The 24,448-nt window shown below is 42.6% G+C and overlaps 1 protein-coding gene across 5 annotated transcripts in view; it reads right to left on the bottom strand.

The window, feature by feature from the left end:
* Positions 1–24,448, bottom strand: part of LOC132809105 (mucin-5AC-like) — a 78,436-nt gene that overhangs the window by 41,383 nt on the left and 12,605 nt on the right. For 2 of the 5 annotated variants that reach the window (XM_060822508.1, XM_060822509.1), the window contains exons 1-6: positions 22,742–22,791; positions 15,912–15,988; positions 15,650–15,826; positions 8,196–8,340; positions 6,039–6,115; positions 5,789–5,950 (exon numbers count right to left, since the gene is read on the bottom strand). In XM_060822508.1, coding sequence (XP_060678491.1) covers positions 5,789–5,950; positions 6,039–6,115; positions 8,196–8,340; positions 15,650–15,826; positions 15,912–15,972 — 622 coding nt within the window. In that variant the 5' untranslated portion in view covers positions 15,973–15,988; positions 22,742–22,791. Of the gene's footprint in view, positions 1–5,788; positions 5,951–6,038; positions 6,116–8,195; positions 8,341–15,649; positions 15,827–15,911; positions 15,989–22,741; positions 22,792–24,448 lie in introns of those variants that run through there. The other 3 variants (XM_060822510.1, XM_060822511.1, XM_060822512.1) reach the window with 3 other exon arrangements.

Below are 24,448 nucleotides of genomic sequence, written 5' to 3'. Positions count from 1 at the left end.
TGATGCCACTGGCTAATTAATCTCTTTCAGGGAAGGAAACCTCATCTGCTCTGAACTGCATGTGAGTACAGATCTACAGCAACTTTCTTGACGTTCATACCCGCTGAAATGGCCTAGCAAGCTATCCTGTTCCACCAATCGCTTCGACGTTTCAACAACGAAACAAATCCAGATTGATCATCTGGCATTGAACAAAGCATTGGGAAAGATTAAGGTCCAATAAGCCTTGTTGCCCTGCAAGTGTTTCTTGCAACATCTGACAATAGTGATAAATTTACCAAATTCTTTTCACAGATTATTCCGTCATCAGCCTAATTTTGCTTACATCGTCAATCGTGGAGACAATTAACCAGATGTCACTATCGCCATCATAGATATGTCTTGTCCCACTTGCAGGACAGTCCTAGCAGAGGTGGCTGCACAGTGGCCTCAAATCGGAATGAAGTTCACCTAGAAATCATCTGCATGGACACTAGTCCCTTGCCATCTTGTGACGTCAGATTAAACATGGTTAAGAAAACTTATGCTGATTACCACATCTGAGGAATCAGTACTGCTACATGCTGCATAATGTATGGGATAAGCATCGAGTCTGGCAAATGCGCAAAATGGACAATGGATGTGTGGGGAGTTGCAATATTCAACACCGACAGTGTATTAGCAGTAGCACTGTTGATCCAACGGTTCGGGTCCTAAAGATAAAGCTGCTCGAATGGGGCTGTAGCAGGTGGTGAGGGGGTAAAATACACTTGCTTTCATCTTTATTGCTATGCCGACTGCAGATGCATTGGCACAGGAAAATATTGTCAAGAGTGACTACCGCACAGTCCTTGTCGAGACGAATTTAAAAACCATCCAGTGTGTTATGTGGCACTGTCACCAGGCTAAATGGGACAGACTTCAAGCAGATCTAGCAATTTCAGGTTCGATAAAGCCCGGTCAGACATCAACAGTAACAAAATTGTCTTCCATCAAAATCGGCAACATATTGTTCAGCATACTCCCCACTCAAACCTTAAAATAAAATGATGGAATTAACCTTGTTTAGTGGAATGTGCAGGAGGGTACAGCAGGAGTAGCACCAAGCATACACAAAAATGCCACGTCAACTCAATGAAGCTACAAAATGCAGCATCGTTGAGGGAGGGATGAGCGAGGTAGAATTGACTGGTAGATGAGCCTAGCATGAAAAGCAGTGAAACAGAAATGGCGGGAGCTTCTGGGAGTAATTCAGGAGACACAGCAGAGATTCAAACTGAGGAAAACGAACAATGATATAGGTAGGTTCAGGCAACCACAGTGACGAGGGAAGTCAGGGATAGCGTAAGAGCAAAACAGAGAACATACAATGTGGCGAAGGGCCGTGGGATACCAAAAGATTGGGAAGCTCACAAAGATGAACAGAGGGCAACAGAAAAGAAATAAGGAATGCAAAGCTTAAATATGAAGTTAAGCTATCCGGTAATATAAAGGAAGACTGCAAGAGTTTCTTTAGATAATTCAAGGGCAAAAGAGAGGGCAACGTGGACGCTGGGCGGCTGGGAACTGACGCTGGAGAGATAGCATTGGAGAACAAGGAAATGGATGAGAATGGAAATACTTATTTCGCGTCATTCTTCACAGTGGAATACAGGCAAATATCTCAAAATTTCAAGAGAGTGAGGGAGCAGAGCTTTGGATGGTGACCACCACCAACGAGAAGGTGCGAGAAAAACAGAGTGGCCTGAAGGTGTAAACACACCTGAACCAGATGTATTACACCCAATAGTTCGAAGGGAGATATTGGCAGAGATGGTGGAGGTGTCAGTGGTGACAATTCAGGAATCGCTATAAACAGGAAGGTTCCCAGAAGACTGGAAAATCAGTAACATGACACCCCTGTTTAAAAAGGGAGTAACTCAAAAGAGGAACACTTGCTGACCAATTAGCCCATCTTCGGGCCTGAATAACCTACTGGAATCCATTGTGAAGGATGAGATTTCTGAGTATTTGGAAGCACATGGGAAAATAACAGAAAGACAACATGGTTCCATCAAGGGGAAGTCATACCTGACAAATCTGCTGAAATTATTTGAGGAAGTAATGATCAGGTTAGACTGAGGAGAGGCTGCTATCTAACTGGAGTTCAAGAAAGTCTTTGACAAAATGCCTCACAGGAGACTACTGACTAAGATGAGGGTCCATGGTATCAGAGGTATGGTGCCAGTATAGATAGCAGCTTGGATGTCTTATGAAGTTGAAGGTGTGTCCGTTATCTCGAAGAGAGAGTAAATGCTGTATGCACTGAGAGCTGACAAGCATCTGTCGTATAACTAACTAGCTGAGTGGAGTGGAACATTGAAAATATGTAACATTTGGCTGTGACATAGATACCTGAGTTCATTGCTGTTTGACAACAATCCGAATGTAACCAAACTGCTTAAATTATGCACCAGGATACTAAAAAAAATCGTGTTTGAACTTATTGCTCTGTTAACCTCGAACCAATGAGACGATCTGATGTTTGGATATTAAAAAACAAGCATTTTAAACGTCAGGCAGAGTATTGACGTGTCAACTGTAATTTAAAACAGTCTCTGTGAAAGGTACATCCGCAATAAATGAAGGAAGACCACCCAGGGAGAACCTTAATGTAATTTTAATTAGTGTTTTATTGGAACAGTATATTGTTATAGAGTTGGAGGCTGATAATAAGCAGTTAAGAGATGCGAGGGTATTAGAGGTGTGGATAGCTGTTCTTCAATGTGCACTCTTAGCATTAAAAAATAAATTGATGCCTTTTATAAAAAAAAAGGTTGGATTTAGGAGTTCTGTTTTACTCATACTAATCGATTACGATTGATGGTGAGTTTTATTTTTGGGTGTTTGTTTTAATTAACTGAGGGGTTCACCGCTATGCCGTTACAGCTGTCTGGCAGAAATCTGAGAGTGGAGATTAACAGGTACTTCTCAGGATGGAAGCAGGTGACAAGTGCTGTTCTGCAAAGCTCAGTTTTGGTGCTACAACTTTTCATTTCATACATTAATGATCCAGATGAAGAAACTGAGGTTATTCTGGCTAAGACTACAGTGAAAACAAAGAAAGGTATATGCACTGGTAACATTGTGGGGGAGGCTGCAGAAGGATTTGGACAGCTTAGGAGAGTGGGCAAAGAAGTAACATATCGAGTAAAATGTGGAAAAATGTGAGATCATGCACTTTGGTCGGAAGAATAGAGGCATGGAATATTTCCTAAATTGGGAAAAAAGTAGAATTCTGAAGTGCAAAGGGGCTTCTAGCTCATGAGTCCATCAAAGTAAACTTGCAGGTTGAGTCAATCGTTAGGCAGGCATACGCAATGAAGGCAATTGTTCTGAATGGACTGGAATATTAAAGCAGGGATTTACTTCTGAGGATCTATGAAACTCTAGTCAGGCTACATTTGTATTGTGCACTGTTTTGAGACCCTGTATCTCAGAATGGATATATTGTCCCTGGCTAATGCACAGAAACCATTCATGAGAATGATCCCAGAAATGAAAAACATAACATATGAAGAACGTTTGCGGACTCTGGGTCTATACTCGATGGAGTTGAGAAGGAGAAGGGTCATATTTGAAACATACAGAGCCTAGTCAGAGTAAAGTTTGGAAAGGTGTCTCTATGGGCAGGAGAGCCTAGGTCACGACACCACAGCCTTATAGTAAAGGGACATCTTTTAGAACGGAGGTTAACTCGAGCGTGTTGAGTCTTTGAACTTGATTGCCACAGAAGGCTGTGGAGACGAGAACATTGAGTGTATTTCAGACTGAGATAGATGGGTTTTTCAAGTCGATCAAGGTTTATGGCTTGAGAAAATTATCAGTCATGATTGAATGGCGGAGCAGACTCGATGGGCTGAATGGCCTAGCTCTGCTTGTATGTCATTTGGTTTTATGGTCTTATGCCAAACAACATAATCTGCAAATGGTAGACAGATATAAGCGATCTGTAAACAATGGATCAGAAGTGCCACATGCAGTGAATGGTGTTTTTACCGAACAAATCATTGCAGGAGGAGCTACAAATGCCCCCATCCTCGATGATGGAAAAGCGGAACACAGTTGGAAACATTAGCCATTATTAGCATCCTTGGGGTGACTCATATAGATTTGCCACTAAAAGATGGCGACAATAAATCCAGGTTAGGAATTCTGCGGCAGGAACATGCCTTCTGACTCCCAGAAGACTGCTCAACACTTCCAAGGCAGTACTCAGGATGGAAGCAGCATCAACAACGCTGAAGTATTCCTCTTGATTTTCATTACAACCACAAACATCTGTTTTTCCACCACCAACATTCAGGAGCATGTTTTGTACTACTTTAAAAATGCACTACAGAATTCACTCAAGATCTTCAGACAGCACCTTTCAAACCCACGACTGCTTCCATCTACACGATCATGGGGAGCAAACACATGGGGACAAGACAACTTGCAAGAATGTGTCCGAGACAATCACCATCATTACTTCGAAATGTATCGCTGCGCCTTTACTGTCAAAATGCTGGAACTCCCTCACTATGGACATTGTGGGTCATCCACCAACATACACACTGGAACTAATCAAGAAGCTGTTGCATCTCCATTTTCTCAAGGACAATTATGCACGGCCAGTAAATGCTGGATCAGTCAGCCACCCAACTTCCCACCAATAACTGATACAAATATAATGCCGAAACACAGTGCCTTTCCCAGATTTAATAACAGATACGGATCTATGCCCTTTGTGATTTTCCTGAATAAACATTGACAGCAGTGATTGCTGCTGCTCCCTATAACTGAAAGAAAAACACTTCACCATCAGATCTTTTGTCTCCGCAGTAATTGTACTAAGTGAGTGGGGACAAATTCATTTAAATCCCTGCTTGTGAGGTGTTCATTTTATTTTCATATCCTACATTCTCTGTCGCATTTGTGAAATGTTCTCAAATTAATGTGGGAATGAGACGAGGATTCGATGTGTCCTTTGAGTAGATGGCAGTACTGTGTTAAGACCAAGAAATGAGAGACCGAAACTTTGACAGTGCACTGTAACTGGGAAAGTGAATTTTACACCACATAAACAGACAGCTCAGCCCAGCAGGTCCAACTTGCGTTTATGAAATGGATGCAGTGAGGATGGGAGTAGAACATGGTGACTCAAGTGAGTGCAATGTCGTGACAGTGGAAAATGTAATATAATATCTCAGGACAGTGGGATGTAGTGATTGAGGTACTGGGATGTGTTTTCTGACATGAGAGGGACATCATAACAGATTGCAGAGTGATGTAGTTATTATAATGAGCATGATACTGTTGTTGAGGGAAGTTAGAAATGTTCACCGGGGGAGTGTGAGGCATTGATTAAGATGTGGTAGAATGTAGGAACTAAAGCGAATTGAATTTCATGGCTTAAGGGAGAGGAGTGCTTCGACCGAAAGAAGTTGGATGTTATGCCTTGGAAACCAGCATCCTGTTTCTGTGGATTGTTTCCTTTCATAATTAAGACAGGGAGGAGCTTTCACATTGCCAATCATTCTGTGCTGCAGTGGCGGATTGTTACATTCTATTCACGTCTTGTCTGAGCGCAGTGACTTCCCAACTACATAATGTTCTCTTCCTCTTTTCAATTAACTCGGCTCGCTTTCGTATATTGTATTTCAAAAGTTTTCAACGACTCAGTGATTGAAAGTTCAAACTACTTCCAAAGTCATTGGAATGATATTTTCTTTGTGGAGTGAGACACCCCAAAGTTGCCCTTGTGAGTAATGTAAAAAGAGAACTGTACCTGTGCAGTAGGCAGCACACTGAGGCAACGCCTTCAGTTCATAAACAAAGTAACTGCTGCAGTTTTTGATCTTTATCTCATGGACCCAGTAACATGGATTTTTATCCCAGTTTATACACACTCTCCTGGTCACTTCCCCATCGGCCACGGTGGGATGAGAACCTGTAATAAGGTTTATCAGTATTGAAGAATGTAATCAATGTGAACAGTGCTGGACAGTGAACATCTGTTTAATAAGTTATGAAATTACCCTGTAACCACGCTGTTCCACGTGTCGAGCAGTGACGTGGTGGGACAGCCACCTCTGGCATCTTCCATCCACCGGAGCTGAAACAGCAATCACAGAGAAAGCTAATGATGGCAATCTTCCATAACAGCATACCCAATTAAAGTTCATTGACGTCACCATACTTCCCATCCCAAAGCAGGTTAACCTTCCTCAGAGGCTCATCATGGACCCATAGAGGTTTGGAGCATATGAAAAAAAAAGTCCTTTATCTCATTGTGTTGCAACAGTCAAAAACAGTTTGAAAACCAAATTTCCAAGTGCTTGTCCATCAACCTACTTTGCTTTAACATTGTAAGTATCTATCTAAACATCTCTTTCATAATGTGAGAGGTTTCCACTTAGTCTCCTCATGGACAGTAAGCACAGATTACCATTACCTCTGGACAAAATCATTTAAAGCTATGCCATCTAGGTTTGGACTCCCCTCCCCAGAAATTACAAAAAAGACCTTGACAATTGAAGGTCTGCATTCCCCTCGTGACTTTATAAATTCTATCAGTTTACCCCTCAGCCATTGATGCTTATGGCAACCAACATCGGGAGGAGCATCGAGACCTCAGTCGATCTACCTCTACTTCAAGTCTTCCACTCATTTATGCGACAAATCCTTGATATAATGACAGATTTTCTGATTAGCCTTTCTGATTACTTTCTGTCTCTGTTTGCTTTATTTCTTTGTCTCGTTCATAAGAAAACGCAGGGCCGTTTGTGTTGCAGCTTACTGCACCTATACCAGCCCCCATTTACATTGTTATATGGTCTAACTTCCAAAGTTCTCAAATTCTCATGACGCCCAATTTATTGCCCACTTCTTTAACCTGACGATTAGATAAATTACTTGCAGTGTGAAAACAGGCCCTTCGGCCCAACAAGTCCACACTGACCCTCCGAACACCAACGCACCTAGACCCATTCCCCCATATTTGCCCGTGTACCTCACACTATGGACAATTTACCATGGCCAATTCATCTAACCTGCACATATTTGGACAGTGGGAGGAAACCGGAGCAAACCCACGCAGACACGGGGAGAATGTGCAAACTCCACACAGGCTATCGCCCGAAGGCAGGAATCGAACCCAGGTCTCTGGCGCTGTGAAGCAGCAGTGCTAACTACTTTGCCACCCATTAGCTTATCAATATAATTCTGTAAACTCGTTGCATCCCCTTCACAACCTGTGAGGCTCAATATGTTCTTCTCCTCCTGTTTAAAATGTCTCCATCTGTCTAGATTTATCACCCTTGGCCTTACTATGGCGCTATTTTGTTCGTCATACAGAAACTGATATCGTTTCTCCTGTGTCTCTCTGAGCCCTCTTCATCGGTGCCTATTTACATTGTTGCACATCAGACCAAATCCATCAATACCTGTCATGAGATAACCTTGACATATCCTTTATCTTATTAAAAAGGAAGCACAAAGCGTGGCTTTCCAGATGTGATTATATTTGGTCAAACTAATGGTTTTAGCAAAATGCATTTTTTCCCCAGTCTAGAGTTAAAATACAAAAAAATTGGCATGACTTTAATTCTATCTAAATACTTGATGAAGTAATTATATATTAACGATGACTCATCAACTGTTCCATCAGAGTACCATTTCAGAAACACATCCTTGACAAAAAAGCAAAGTCAGGAAGTGGACTTCCCATGTTTGTGATTTTCTCCAGTGCAGGACAAAGCACAACTATAGCAGCAGAATGAGACCTCATCTATTTCGTTTTTACAGCAGAGAGAGGGTTGTGTCTTCAGTTCCAATTCCGAAAAGCCCAACTCCAACAACTGACAGCAAAAACTAAAACACTATTACTGTGTGAGCCAGACTCTCACGCTCATGCTTCTTTTGTCCACTTTTATGAAAGAACCAAAACTATTGAATCATCTTTACATGGAGTAGATTATCGTGGTAATGTTCACGACACTTGTTTCCTCGAGAAACAAGATGGAACAAATCCTTCTTAGAGGCCATCCTGTCACAATGTTTAATCAGTTATTTTTCCACCTGATGGTTCTGACTTCACCCAGTTCCCGTCCATGCAGTCAAACAAAGGTAGTCTCATGATGAAAAGCACATTATCCATCTTGAATGGATTATTGCCAGGTAGAAATCTGTATTACCTTTTGAATCGATACCATCCGTGTTTAAGTTGCACATCACATTCTGCTTTACCAGTACATTCAGTCTCAGTGCAATTCAAACTTCTCCAGGGATCTACCAACACTTTGTGAGACACACACGGGTCAGTGTTTCCAGATTCTGAAACTGTGTGACAAAAAATGTTTGATAGTGATATTCAGCACTGTTACAAAACAAGAGAGACGTGTTATTCTCTGAATCACAGAATCATAAAATAGTTCAACATCAAACAGGCCCCTCAGTCTGTGAAATTGCATGGCAAAGAAAAAAACACTGATCCCATTTCCCATGAATAGGCCAAAGCATTGAGTTCAATGACGCCACGAATGCTCATCGTAGGAACTTATGAAAGTCGTGAGGTTACCCATTTGCAATACTTTCCCAGACAGTCCATTTCAGACACCATCTACACGAGACGATGGGTGAAGTTCCTTTCAAATCTCATGCACTTCAGCATTAAAAAATCTGCCCCTTTGCTTTTGAGCCGTCCAACCAAGAGTACAGCTGATTTACATTCCACACTGGAATTGCCCCTCATAATTGTGTACAGTTGCATCAGATGATGTGGTGGTGCCAATGTAGGACAGGGGTGGACAAAGTTAAAAATCACACAGTACCAGAATCATAGTCCAAAAGGTTTGCTTCAAAGCACCAGCTTTCAAAGCGCTGCTCCTTTGACAGGAAACTAGTGGGACAGGATCATAAGACACAGAATTTACAGCAAAAGATCGCAGTGTCATTCAATTAAAACGATATATTGAGCAAACCTAGATTGCTGGTACAATTTTCATCTTTGATTGGTTCGGTTCGTTAATATGTACGTCCCAGAACTTCTATTAAGACATATTCTCGAGATAATCTAATGTTTTATCGAAAGAAAATGTGACATCTCAGCTCAGAGAATATATTAAATGTCTGAGGTTAGAGTATGTCTCTGTCACACTCTTGAGTCAGGCGTTCTATTTTCAAAGTAGAAATTTATAAGCTGTTACATGGATTGACGGCCTGCAAGCTGTGAGTGTGGTGCTGGAAAAGTACAGCAAGTCAGGCAGCATTCAAGGAGCAGGAGAATCGCCATTTCGAGCATAAGCCCTTCATCATGAATGAGGCTTGTGGGCCGTGAGTGCTGAGAGGTAAATAGCAGGGAAATGGGGCTGGGAGGAAGGTAGATGAGAAAGTGTCAGGTAGATGAAGTTGTGAGTGAAAGTGTTAGTCGGAGAGGAGGGTAAAGAATACCGGTGGGAAGGAAGGTGGACAGGTCAAGTTGGCAGTGCTGTGTTGGAAGCTTGGGACTGGGATAAGGTGGGGGGAGGGAAAACAAGGAAACTGATGATGTTCACATTGATCCAGTGTGGTTCTGTGTCTCACGGTGGAAGATGAGACGTCGAGTGGTGAGGGTTTTTAGTGATGGAGGAGGCCCAGCACTTACGTGTCTGTAGTGGAGTGGGAGGGAGAGTTAAGGTGTTCAGCGACGGGTTGGTGAGGTTGGTTGGTGCGAGTGACATAGAGATGTTCCCTGAAATGATCCACAAATTGGCCTCCTGTCTCCTCAGTGGAATGTCAACAAAATTGTCTGTAATGGATACAGTAGATGACGTGTGTGGAAGTACACATACATTTCTGACAGATGTGTAAGGACCCTTTAAGGCTTTGGATGGAAGTGAGGGGGGTGGTGACCTTGCGAAATGCAAATCCTGCACCCACATCTCTGTGACACCCACACGAAGCAACTCCATTTCCCCGTGGTTGAATACTTTAACTTCCCCTCCCAATCCGCCAAGGACTGCAGGTCCTCAGATTTCTCCACCACCAAACCCTAACCATCTGACACCTGAAAGAAGAATGTCTCCTCTTCCACGTTGTGACACTGCACGGGATCAATGTAGATATCACCATTTTCCTCATTTCCCCTCTCCTCACCTTAATCAAGTCCCAAACCTCCAACCCAGCACCGCCCTCTTGATCTGTCCATCTTCCTTCCTACCTATCTGTCCCCACTTCCTCCCTGACCTCTCACTCACACTCCCACGTTCACCCACCAGTCACAATCCCAGCTACCTCTCCCGAAGACGACACTCCCCCCTGTTTATCCCTCATACTCCCACCCCGAACTACATTCCTGGGGAAGCCTTATGCCCGAAACATTGATTCTCTTGCTCCTCTGATGCTGCCTGACCTGCTGTGCATTTCCAGCACCTCACTCTCGACTCTGATCTCCAGCATCTGCAGTGCCAACTTTCTCTTGCCTGCAGGTCGTGTGATTTTTCAGCAAAAATGCAATGTGTCTGCAAATACATTGTGGTTTTGCTGAAAAAGCACACGACCTGCAGGCAGTCAATGCAGACAGTCAATCCGTATAACATTTCATAAATCCTACTTTACGGAGTTAATTACAGGAGAACTGTACCTGCTAACAGGTAGTTAAGGCCAAATGTAACAAGAAACAACGAAAATACTTTTTATACGAAGGCACTTTGCAGATTTGCAGTAATTTCAATGAAAGGACTTTAAAACAAAAAGTCACCAGTTTGTCACTTCTGAGATCAAAATATGAAACGCTGAAAAAGAGCAAACAATAGAACAGCTCCGAAGAAGCGCCGAATCCTGGAAATGTCAGTTGGTTGAGGTCCTGTCCTAACATTAATCAGTTAGCAGAGAAGTTGGGTCGCAGGATTGTGCTTACTTACTTGTGAGGTCTGATATTTGGTACTACGTGGAATAAATTCTGAACTGTTGTTTCAGTATTTGATTGTCTGCGAGATTTCGTAATAAGTAACCGAATAAAAGGTATTTTCTTGTCAATTTACCACAATAAACTCATGGCTGATCTGAGGAATAAATCCATCGACCAGCCACTTGCTTCATTCCTTTATTCCACATTCCTTCATCCTTTACGTCATTCAGACACGGAAGAAAAGCTGTCTCTGATTTAAAAAGAAACATTGATCCAGCATATACTGCTGTTTATGGAAAAGATTTCAAAAAATCTACCAGCCCTTCTGTCTGGAACTGCTTCCTAACTTTTCACCAGAACCATTTAGTCCCAATCCTGAGACTATCCTCTCTATTTCTAGAATTTCCAGTGGAAATACTGATATTTCTTTATTTTCTTTCTTCTGTTCATATTTGAAGACTCTGATCAGAGAAACAGGCCTAATTTGTCCATTCACTCCCGAAGTCTATGTGTTATTCCTACAACCTATAACCTACATCATTATCCCTCCAAGGACAGTACACCTTTACAAAGATGTGAATCCCAGATCTCCTCACATTACTGTCAGTGTCTGATTCTTTACTCAGAAAATAGTTGGAGCGTAAAACGCACTGCCTGCAAAAGTAGCAGATTCGCCACCTTTAAGGGAATTTAAATGATCATTGAGTAGGCATGCACAAGAGATAACCTAGTGTAGGTTATATGGGCTTCAGACTGGTTTCACAGGTCTGCGCCACATCAAGGGCTGAAGGGCCTATAGTGCACTGCAATCTTCTATGTTCTAAGTCCTATATTCTATCTCTTCGAACAGTCCACAACTCCTCTTTATTTCTGCTACATGCTTAAACCCAGCTTCCCTCCTTTTGTTGGAATGAATTTTTTTCCTGAGCTGTATCTTATTTAGTGAGACATTAAAAAGTTAGGGCCATAAAAAATGTAGAACAGCAATCAGCCATTTGGACCCTTTGCTATCTCTTCCATTCACTACAATTTTGGCTAATCAGATATTTCCACTTAATTGCTTTTCCCCATAATCCTTGTCTTCTCTCATGATTAGGAATCTGTCATCTCAGCTTTAAATAAACACAAGCACCCGGTAATTCTTTGAGCAAGAATTTTCAATGTTGCACAAGGTTCTAGTACTCTGTTCTGTTAGCCTTCCTTCTAAAATGAGCAACTTTACATTTTCACACCTTCGAATCCATTTGCAAACAGTGTTCCCACTGTCAGAGCAAAGATCTTTCTGCTAAATTCCAGGCTGGATTTGTTCTTGCTAATATTATGTTTATAAGATAGAACCGTATAATCAGGGAATAAAGCAGCCCAGAAGAGTCCTTCGGGCCATTGAGTCTGTGTTGCCACAAGACACCAATGAGTACACTCGTCCTATCCAACAATTGGCTCATAGCCGTGAATGGTATAGCATTGTAAGTGTTCATGCAAGCACCACCATCCACCATCTTGGTGAAATGGTTCTTCCTTGAATCCAATCAAAGCCACTTTAAAATTATGACATCTCATTATTACTTCGACTGGTGGAGACGGAGGTGGGAGGGGGAAGGTTTCTCATGTATATCAGCACAAATACTTTCTCGAAACTCTTGACAATTTTCCTCATGATCTTTTGGACCTCTATCAGGTCTTCTTTCAAATTTCTCTGCTTCACAGAAGTAGCCAAAAATATGCAGCTTTTATTCATTGCGAAGATGCTGCACCATAGGCAACAAGCAGGTGAATCTCCTTTGGATCGGGTATCCAACACAATCACATCGCATTTTAAGTCTGGTAACCAGAACGCCTTGCAATATCCCTGCTGTGAATAACCAAAGTCCTGCACTTCGCCAATGTGCAGCCCTTGCTCTTATAATCTATGGCAAAATTTAAAAAAGCAAGAATTATGTATTCCTCCTTAACTATCCCAATGCGTTCTCTTTCCACTTTTAGCGACCTGCTTAGAGCACCACAAGTCCCTCTATTTCTCCGAGTTCTCTCTTTTGACATTGAGTATTCGTTTGACATTGTCCACGTTTTTCCAATTTGAATATTCTTGCGCTTCTCAGAGTTATCTCCAATATGCCACTGACGTGTCTCCGTGTCCAAATCCAAACATTACCCCCCCCCCCCTCCCCCAACCTACCACAACAACATCAGTGGCACGGTAGCTCAGTGGCTAGCACTGCTGCCTCAAAGCACCAGGGACTCGCGTTCAGTTTCAGCCTCGGCGGCCTGTCTGGTGAAGTCTGCTCATTCTTCCCATAACTACGTGGGTTTCCACTGGATGCTCTGGTTTACTCCCACGGTCTAATGATGTGCCTTTTAGGTGGATTGGCCTTATTAACTTGCTCCAGAGTATTCAGGAGTGTTGGGTTAGCAATGGGAAATGCCAGTTTACAGGAATAGGGTCTGGGTGTGATACTCTTTGGAGTGTCAGTGTGGTCTCGAATGGCTTGCTTCCAAACTGTAGGGATTCGATTATTTAAAAAAAAATAAACAATCAAGGAGTCAGTGCTGATCCATGCCATCCATTATTTTGGATATAATGTGATAGATATTTGCAAAGGAGAAAAGCTCAATAAAATATATGGTCACTGTGAGTCACACCATTCAGTGACTTCAGCTCACCTCTGGTGCTCACCTTTTCTCGCTTTACTTTGTAATCGGAAGATATTACCATTAGTCACAATACCTCATGGCATCACACACCACATCTCCCTCCCCTCAGTCACTATGTCACACTCACCTGAATCATTATATCTCAAATCCCTCAATCATCACATCTCACTCACTTCAGTTAATATGTCACACTCACCTAAGTCACTGCATTCAACTCACTTCAGTTACTGCGTTAGTGACCGTGTCATCATTCATTCCATCACACACATCTTAATAGCTACATACCCCTCTCTTCAGTTTCAGAATCACAGTCACCTCAGTCACTACACCTAAATGCCATGCCGCATCTCAATCCCTACATCACGTCAATACACTCTTCTCAGTAAGTGAATCCGTAATCCACACTGACACAGCACCTACTCGGCTCAGTCACAGCATCTCCCTCTCCTTATTCAATAGAGACGACATACCTCAGGTATGTCATTTCACTCCCCTCAGTCATTTCATCCTCACTGTCCTAACTCAGTGCACTCGACATCCCTCAATTTCTGCATCAGCGTGGTGGCCTTCTTGTGGTACATGATAATCCCTCAGAATAAAAAGGCCTCAGCCTTTCCTGTGCTCGAGACAATTGCAGAGTGATCTCCCAGCCTCATGAAACTCATCGACCAGCCATTAGCCCAAACTCCTTCATCCTTTACTTCACGCATGCACGGAAGAAACATTGTCTCAAATTTAATGAGAAACACTGATCCAGCATATAATGCCATTTACGGAAAATATTTCAAAACATTTACCACCTGGTTAGTGACTGGAAGTGCTTCCTAACTTTTCTCCAGAACCGTCAATCCAAATTCTGAGAATGCGCACCTTATTTCTAGAATTTCCAATGGGAATAGTTTATATCTTTTTTTCTTCTGTTCACATCTTGAGGACTCCGATCAGAGAAATAGACCTCATTTGTCGATTCAGTCCGGAAATGTAATCACTGAAGTCTATGTGTCACTCCATTAACCCTACATCATTATCCATCCAAGGACAGTATACCTTTTCAAAGACATGAATCCCAGATCTTCTCACATTACTGTCAGAGTGGTCTAACTAGGGTTTTGTATAGCTGCAAGAATATTTATACTCTAATCCTATAGATATAAAGGTAGTATTGCATTATCTTTCTTAGTTATTTTCTGAACTCATTTATGATATTTTAAAGGGCCTAGTAACTGATCCCTTGAGCCACTCTGTACATCCACTATATTTATCTTTATATTGGTCAGAAAGTACCCTGACTGATCATTTCAGATCCAAAATAGATTAACACACGCTTTCTTGTATTGAAGCCAATCTGCCACAGTTACCCCCATTTATTTAGTCTTTTAAATTCCTTTGCAACTCTATGCAATCTTCCAATTTGTATATTATTCTGTGTAACCTAATGTCATGAGAAAACTCGGATGCGATCCTGTCATCCAAGTTGTTAAGAAATGATGTGAATAATTAAGACCTATTGCAGGTGTTTGTGGGACACCACTAGTCACATGTTGCCAATCGGAGCACTGTGGATAGTCCCCATATTTTGTTGCTTTGTACTCAAATTTTCCAGCTATGTCAGCAACTCGCTCTCAATTCTGCGGGATTATAATTTAGTTAAAAATTCAAAAATGGGGCTTTATTCAATCTCTCATGGAAGCATATATGGGTAACATTCATCAACATTCTGCAGCACTATTTTCCACTTGGCTCCAAGCCCCCATCCCATTCACTGCATTCCATCATCTCCCGACGGCTGTGAATATGTGTTCAGATTCCTGCAGAATGTTTGAAGTCCAAAAGCTTATAGGTTAGGGATGAGCAACATGAGTGCGATCCCTGCTTCAAATGCCGTCGTTCTGTGGTTCATTCCTGCACCTAGCTATCAAGCAGCTGGAGATATGGTGTGACTTCAGACAGCAAACTGAAGAAGAACTGTAAAAGGAATGCTCAGTTTGCTTTGCTGTAACCCTTTGCATTGTTTATTTACGAAGCAGAATGTGTGTAAATTCTTTGGTGTGACTTGATGTTAAAGCGACACTTCATTTTCAGTCATTCTATAACATAACAGAAGTGTACCTGTGCAGTAAGCGCCTTTTGCTTTCTTTGTTTGTTTTCTTGTTTTCTTCAAATAATACACAAAGTAATTGGAACAGTTTTGAATCGTTATCTGTTCGGTCCAACTGCAGATGTTGCCTTTCCAGTTGAAACATACTGTGCCATCCGTTTTTCCCTGGGACTCGGTGGGATGAGTACCTGCAATAACCAGTTCACAATTTGATTATCTTGCTTTTAGGGGCAACGAATGCGAATACATGTTCTGTGGAAAGAGTGAACGCACCATTTAACCAGCCTGAAGCTTCTGTGGAGCAATGATATGCTGGAACAGCAGTCTCTGGCATTTTCCATCCACCGGAACTGAACAAAGGAGAAAGAGCGAACTCATCACAGTTGTTAATTGACTGTCCCATTCGAGAGGAATGGACACTGTGTTCAACGGTTTCTCATAATGGCCACCTTCAACTTGCTCTTCTCTTTCAATAGGTGACACTTTAACTTCTGTCTCCATTCCATATCATGACATGGACTTCCAAACCACATTATCAACATATACTAGACATTCATGCAGCAGTAATAAACTGACAGTTGCATTTTACATAAGCTTCCACGTATTGCCATTCATGGTGATGACAAGCATAAGGTGACTTGGTTATAAACTCAGGTGTTGACAGATATAGGATAGATGTCAGAGATAGTTTCTTTACTCAGAGTATATTCAGAGGTGGAACGCACTGGCTGCAACAGTAGTAGACTCTCCAAATTTAAGGGCATCTAAATGGTCTTTAGATAGGCGTACAGACAAGAACGGAATAGGATGGGTTAGATGAGATTCAGATTGGTTTCAAAAGGTTGTGCAACATCGAGGGCCGAAGGGCCTGTGCTGCACTGTAATGTTTTGTGAAATGGTTCTTTCTCGATTTCAATCAAAACCACTTAAAAATTATGCCACCTTGTTCTTATTTCGACCTGGTGGGGACGGGGTTTGGAGGGGGAAGGTTCCCCCTGCTTATCAGTGCAAAAAATTTCTAGAAACTCTTGACAGTTTTCCTCATACTATTGCAGACTTCCATCAAGTCTTCTTTCAAAGTTCTCTGCTTCAAAGAAATAGCCACACATATGCAGCTTTTTGTTTCATTGCTGAAATGATGCATCCTAGGCAACAACCTGGTGAACCTCCTTTGCACCCTATCCAATGCAATGCTCCCAGAGTATCACACAATACAGCCGCTGTGAATAACCAAAGTTCTGCACTCCTCCAACTTGTTCTACTTGCTCTTATAATTTATGCCTGGACTGAAAAAGGCAAGAATTATGCACACCTCCTGAACTATCCCATTGCACTCTCTTGCCACTTGCAGCGATATGTGCAGGATCATCACAAGTCCCTTTATGTTTCTCCAAGCTCTTGACATTTAGCATTCGTTTGACATGTTCCTTTTTCCAGTTGGAATCACCTTTCACTGACTAGAATTATCTCCCATCTGCCACTGATTTGTCAAAGTGACAAAATCCTTCCCTATCTCCCCCCCCCCCCCCGCCTCCTCACTCTACCACCATATGTGAAGCAGCAGCATTAGTGACACGGGAGCTCAGTGGTTAGCATTGCTGTCTCAAATCGCCAGGGTTCCACGTTCAGTTTCAGTATCGGAGGAACGTCTGTATGAAATTTGCTTATACTTGCAGCATTGGCATTGGTTCCCTCTGGCTGCTCTAGTTTACTCTCCCATGTGTTTCCACATCCTTGTCCAAATCTAAAGCACACGATATTACACATTTTTACTCTGCTGTTACACACTCCTAATACTGTATTGATAGATTATAGAAGGTAGATTACGCTTTCTCTGTTACCTGTTAAACCTGTACCATCTATTCTCGAGTTCATTATCGCTCTTCACCTCATTGGAACATTGAGTATTATTGCAATCTATGCTCCTCCAAGCATCATTTAGTACTTTGTGATTTACACACGGGTCAGTCTCTGCTGTCGAGAGTTCTATATGATAGAAAGATGTTTTAACGTGATTGTGCAAATTATCACCAATATCACAAAGCGAACTGCACATACATTCACACATCCATAACTGCAATTTCAAGGTCCCATAGCGACCTGGAAAGAAGAAACATCACTTCGTCCTCTGGAATACCAGTTCCCGAGTAAAGGAACAAAATGAAGGTATAGAGATCTGATCATAAAAAGCGATATTCCAATGCATCTGGAAAGTATAGGACTGAATGAACTGTTCTCAGAGAAGGGAGAACAGAGAACGAGAGGTCAAGGTGGAAAGATGGATGGTGAAAGAAGAAATTAACAACCAAGAACAAATTTAGTTTGACGCAACAGTTGTTTGAATTCAAAACAGCACTGCCAGAAAGTACCGAAACAGATTCATCCAAACTTAAAAGATCCAGCATCTCCTCTTCTGTAATATGGATATTTTTCAAAATATCACCATGTTTTCGACACATTCTGTAACTTACATATCGTTCACCACAGAAAACACTGATGCAAAATACTCGATTCTTATTTTCCCATCTCATGTGGCTCCACACATAGTGTGCCTTGCTGATCTTTGAGGGACCGTATTGTCTCCCTGGTTACTTTTTTGTCCTCAGAGTTGAAAAGTGTGGTGCTGGGAAAACACAGCAGGCTAGGCAGCATCCGAGGAGCAGGAGAATCGACGTTTGGGCATAAGCCCTTCTTCAGGAAAAAGGCTGGTGTGCCAAGCGGGCTGAGATAAAAGGTAGGGGGGAGGGAATTTGGGGGAGGGGCGCTGGGAGTACGATAGGTGGAAGGAAGTGAGGGTGAGGGTGAGGGTGTTAGGCCGGAGAGGGGGTGGGGGCGGAGAGGTCAGGAAGAAGATTGAAGGTCAAGAGGGCGGTGGTGAATCCGAGGGTTGGGACTGAAATAAAGTGGGGGGAGGGGAAATGAGGAAGCAGGAGGAATCTACATTCATCCCGTGTGGTTGGAGGGTTCCTAGGCGGAAGATGAGGCTCTCTTCATCCAGGCGTCGTGTGGCCAGGGTCTGGAGATGGAATTGATCAGTAGTAACAAACAGCATTGATGAAGTCCCAGCAATGGATATGCTTTACATGGACTGCAGTAAGGCATTTGAAATGTGTCCTCATGATCGACTGGTTAGCAAGGATAAATCTCATGGAATGCAGGGAGAACTAGCCATTTGGATACCGAACTGGCTTGAAGATAGAAGACCGACGGTGTTAGTGGAAGGTTGATTTTCAAACTGGAGGCCTGTGAACAGTGGTGTACCACAAGGAGGGGTGATCTTTCCACTGCTTCTGATCACTGATATAAATGATTTGGATTTGAGCATAGGACGTATGCTGAATACATTTGCAGATGACACCAAAATTGGAGCTGTCGTGGTGCACGAAGGAGGTTACCTCAGAGCACAACTGGATCTTAGTCAGATGGGCCAATGGGCTGAGGAGTGTCAGATGGAGATTAATTTAGATAAATGCGAGGTGCTGCATTTCTGAAAGGCGAATCAGAGCAGAACTTATACACTTAATGGTCACGTTCTAGGGAGTGTTGCTGACCGAAGAGACCATGGAATGCAGTTCATAGCTCCTTGAAAGTGGAGTCGCAGGTAGATAGGATGGTGAACTTGGGATTTGGTATGCTTTCCGTTATTGGACAGAGCATTGAGTACTGCAGTTGGGAAGTCATGACGTTAGTTAGGACACTTTTGGAATATTTTATGCAATTCTGGTCTGCATTCTAGCAGAAGGATATTTGGAAACTTTGAACGATTAAGAAAAGATTTGCAAGCATGTTGCCAGGGTTGGAGGATTTGAGCTAAAGGGAAAGGCTGAATAAGCTGATGCTGTTCTCCCTGATTCATCCGCAACTGAGGGGTGACTGTGTAGAGATTAAAAATTGATGTGATTCACGGTTAGGGTAAATAGACAAGATATTTTCCCTGGGATGGCGGAGTCTGGAGGCGAAAAATCTACAAGGGGTCTAAAGGGTAATATTTTCATGCAGAGAATGGTGGGTGCATGGATTCATTTGCCAGAGGAAATGGTGGAGGCTAATGCAATTGTAACTTTTATAAGGCATCTGGATGGGAATATTATTAGGAAACGTTAAGAGGGATATTGGACGAGTGATGGCAAATTAGACTCGATTAGGATATCTGGTCAGCATGTGGAATTGGATCAAAGAGTCTGTTTCTATGCTGTCCAACTCTATGATTAAGTTAGTTAGGATATGATGTGATAGACATTTCAAAAGGAAACAAGCCCAATAATATATAACTGCCATGAACAGCCACACCATTCAGTTAATTTACCTGACCTCTGGTACTCACCTTCTCTCACTTTGATGTGTAATTGGAAGACACTGCCATCAGCCACACGTCACGTCCTCACACACCCCATCTCACTCCCCTCAGTCACTGTATCTCACTCCCCTCAGTCACTGTATCTCACTCCCCTCAGTCACTGTATCACACTCATCTCAGTCACTGCCTTCGGAACCGCGTCTTCATTCATTGCATCACACACATCTCAATAACCACATCCCCTCCCCTCAGTTATGGAATCTCAGTCACCTCTGTCATTACACCCGAATGCCAAGCTGCATTATATTCCCCTCCGTCACTTTGAGGCACTTTCCTCAGTCAATGAATTCATTATCCACTCCGACACAGCACCAAACCCAGCTCAGTCACACCAGCTCCCTCTCCTTATTCAGGGAAGACAGCATACCTCAGGCACACTATTCCACTCCCCTTAGTCACTGCACCCTCCATGCTCTAACTCAGTACACTCCAAACCCCTCAATTTCTGCACGTGGTCTTCTTGTGGTACGTGGTAGTCCCTCGGCCTGAAAAGGTCTCAGCGTGGTTTCTTGGCCTCGAGGCAATTCCAAAGCGATCTCCCAGCCTCCTGGAACTCGAGATGAAGCCCAGTGTGGTCTGTAATCAGCGTCCAGTGCGTGCAGAATGTGCAGTGTGTTGTATTCTGGGTTGGAATATTGTTGCTCAGAAACTTTAATTCTCCAAAACTGGCATTTTTATTTCTCCAGTTCTTCGATTAGATTAGATTCCTTACAGTACAGAACCAGGGCCTTCAGCCCGACAAGTCTACACCGACCCTCTGACCTAATACAATCCATTCCCATCGGACACTTCATTCCACACCTTTTGGTCACTGTGTGATATTATTCTGTGTTGCAACATGGAATTATCCTCAGTCACTGTATCGCATTTCTCCCAGTTGTTACCTTCAGTCAACACATCCCACTCCCCAAAGACACTACATCTCAATTATTTCATTACTTCAATATATTCCCCTCAGTCACTGTGTCACATTCTCACTCGCTGTGTCCTGTTTACCCGTTCACGAAACTCCACTCCGAAAAGACACAACATCATGGTCCCATTTTTGACAGAATGCAACTCATCACAATCTCTGCATTTCTCACGCCTCAATTACGATCTCCGAATTCAGTTATTGACTGCATTCCACTCCCCTCAGTGACAGCACGACACTATCCTCAGGAATTGCATTCCACTCTTCGAAATTACTGAAACCCACTCCCCTCAGTGACTATATTCACTTCCCACCGTCACCACTTCTTACTTTCCTCTCTATCTGCATCTCACTCCAATAAGTCACTCCATCGTGATCCACTCAGACACTCGGTCACTCCCCTCAGTCACCATACCATGCTGACAGCAGTCTCTATATTCCACGTCTCTCAGTTTCTGTATCCCATTTCCCTCAGTCACTAAACCTCACCACCCTAAGTTACTGATACCCACAGTTCTCATTCATTGTTTCCCACTTACCTGAGTTACTGTATCCAAAACCGCACAATGGCTAAATCCCAGGCCATCTCACTCATTCAAACCGACTAACCTCAGTTAACACATCCCACTCACCTCAGGCTTCATATCATAATCCACTCAGTTATTACATTCCACTTTGGTCATTCACTTCAATGCATTCCACATAGTCGCTAAATCTGACACCCCTGCTATAATATTCTAATCAACTCAGTTACAATATCACACTCACCTCAGTGATTACTTCCCACAAGCCTCACTCCTACACACCCTGCCCAAGCCCTCCACCCCCTTGGCATGGTCTGTCCTCTTACCAGTCTCACTGTTGAGCTCTCCCACTCCTGCAATCTCTTTCACAGAACGTGTGAGTGAGAGGAAAAGCTGAAAGCGCCATTCACTTATTTCTCAGCTTGAACGGTTAATATTATGCATCTGCTTTAATCGCCTTCTTCACTTACAAATTTGAGGGTTAATTCTCACAATCGCAAATCTGTTCAGAATGCATGATGCAGAGAATCACACTGTATGTGATTAGTAAACAGCTCTGTGCCTGTATAATAAGCAATGCTGTGGGGATAGCCACCCTTGGCCTATGTAGAAATGAAACAAATAATTAAAAGGAAAGATATCTTGATTTCTATGATCACAGATCAGCCACAATCTCATTGAATGTTCAAACGGGCTTGAGGCCTGAATGTTGCAATGAAAGACTGGAGCGGTCTGGTTAATTTCTCTCCCATGCTATTGGCAGGGTTAATAGCAGATTTCACAGACAAATTAAGAATCATATGAATGCTGCATCGTGTGTACACTGGAGCAACATGAATCCGACTCGATACAGTATCAATTAAAATAGTGATGAAAAGATTCCAAACTGAATTTGGTGACTTGGTCCATTCAATAATCAGCAGATGGCTCTGGTGGCATTTCTAATTGTTGTTGCCATTGTAATTTGGTAAGAACTGTGGGTAGAAAATTAGTCACTTCAGCCTCTACTGATTCCAGATATTCCCCATTTGGAAAAAAAGGCTGGTTAATCCTTTATCAGTTCAATATGAATGAGCTCACTATTGGGAACGAGGAAGTCGATTTAACAAACTCCTACCATTCAACTTAGTTTTCAAATTTCCATTTATGTTCTGTGTACACTGCAAAAAAGGCATCGTTCTTTGCAACATGCAAATCGCAGGAATATTCATAAAGTCACGAATGTATGGTACCAGGTGAGCTGTTGTTCCCATTTAGTCTAAATTTAAATAAACCACAATGAAGTTTGACTATTATGCAAATGACTTACTCAGCAACCCGAGAATCAGCAGCAGTGTCCTCATCTCAATATGTGATATTCTAGAAAGTGAAACAGAAAATTTATGTTAGAGAAGGGGAATTCAAGCGAGAATAGGAGAAAATGTGTCGTGTTTGGGGGCGGAGGGGGGCCGGGAATTAACTGCAGAGAATTTAATTTTACTGGTTTTGTGCTCTGTCAGTGTGACACAGAGACACAATAGTTAGCACTGCTGCCTCACAGTGCTCGGGTCGATTCTACTGTCGGACAAATTCCTGTGTGGATTTCATACATTTTCCCCTTGTCTGCGTCGTTTATTCTGAGTGCTCTGGTTTTCTCCTACAGTTTAAAGATGTGCAAATTAGGTGAATTACTTATGCGAAATTGCACATACTATATATGGATTTGCACGTTAGGTGGGTTAGTCATGGGTAATGCGGGCTTAAAGGAATATGGTCGGGGGGAGGGTGTGGGTGAGATGCTCTTTGGACAGTCTCTATGGACACAATGGGCCGAATAGACTTATTTTACACTGTTGGTTTTCTCTATTTCTATGATCTCGCCCCATCACTTGGACCCTTACACACAAATTTAACTTCGCCCCTTTCACTCAGGACTTCACCTATGGAGTGTAATCTACACAATTTCCTCACTGGGAACCCAGCGGACAGAAATTTTTCTGTCTCCTGCCCTGCAATATTTGTAAATGTTGAGGCTGGAAACACTGAAAAGTGTTTGGATTGCGTTTCATAACATTGAAGGCTATGAGCATCAATTGAGAAACTGGGTTGAGTGTAGCCATTAGCTTCGTTTTCTGTTCTGTATAATTGCTACTGTGCTGTAGTCAATGAAAACGATGTCAGACATTTGCTCATCTTTTTCATCACTCATGACCTCCACTGCTCTGGAGAGAACGACATTTTCCCTGGTGGCTCCATAAGGCAAAAAGGAAGTTATACAATGGAGATTCATGTTTTCATGACAGGTTGGTCTAAGAAAATAAGGCAAGATTTTCCCATGAACTCTTCACGCAGGCTATTAAAACCATTCTCTATTTTTGTTTTCAAAATCATGTATAGATTAAAGACGTGGGTAGAACAGGGACAAGAATGGCTGTTGCACGTTCCAGGGTTCAAATGTTTTAGTAGGATCAGACATGGGGGTAAAAAAGGGGGAGGCGTGGCATTACTTGTCAAAGACAGTATCACAGCAGTGGAATGGACGATGGAAGAGGACTTGCCATCTGAGGTAGTTTGGGCTGAGGTTAGAAATAGGAAAGGTGAGGTCACCCTGTTAGGTGTTTTCTACAGGCCTCCTAATAGTCCTAGAGAAGTAGAGGATAATATTGCGAGGATGATTCAGGAAAAGAGTGAAGGTAGCAGGGTGGTTGTTATGGGGGACTTTAACTTCCCAGATATTGACTGGGAGAGCTATAGCTCGAGTTCATTAGATGGGTCGGTGTTTGTACAATGTGTGCAGGAGGGTTTCCTGACACAATATGTCGACAGGCCAACAAGAGGGGAGGCTATATTGGATTTGGTTCTAGGTAATGAACCAGGCCAGGTGTTAGACTTGGAGGTAGGTGAGCACTTCGGGGACAGTGACCACAACTCGGTGACTTTTACTTTAGTGATGGAGAGGGATAATCGTGTGCCGCAGGGCAAGAGCTATAGCTGGGGGCAGGGAAATTATGATGCAGTGAGGCATGACTTAGGTTGT

Source organism: Hemiscyllium ocellatum, unplaced genomic scaffold (genome assembly GCF_020745735.1).
Source record: "Hemiscyllium ocellatum isolate sHemOce1 unplaced genomic scaffold, sHemOce1.pat.X.cur. R10, whole genome shotgun sequence".
Classification (NCBI taxonomy): Eukaryota; Metazoa; Chordata; class Chondrichthyes; order Orectolobiformes; family Hemiscylliidae; genus Hemiscyllium; species Hemiscyllium ocellatum.
Note: the sequence above shows the minus strand (reverse complement) of the source record. Positions and strands in the feature narration are given on the sequence as shown.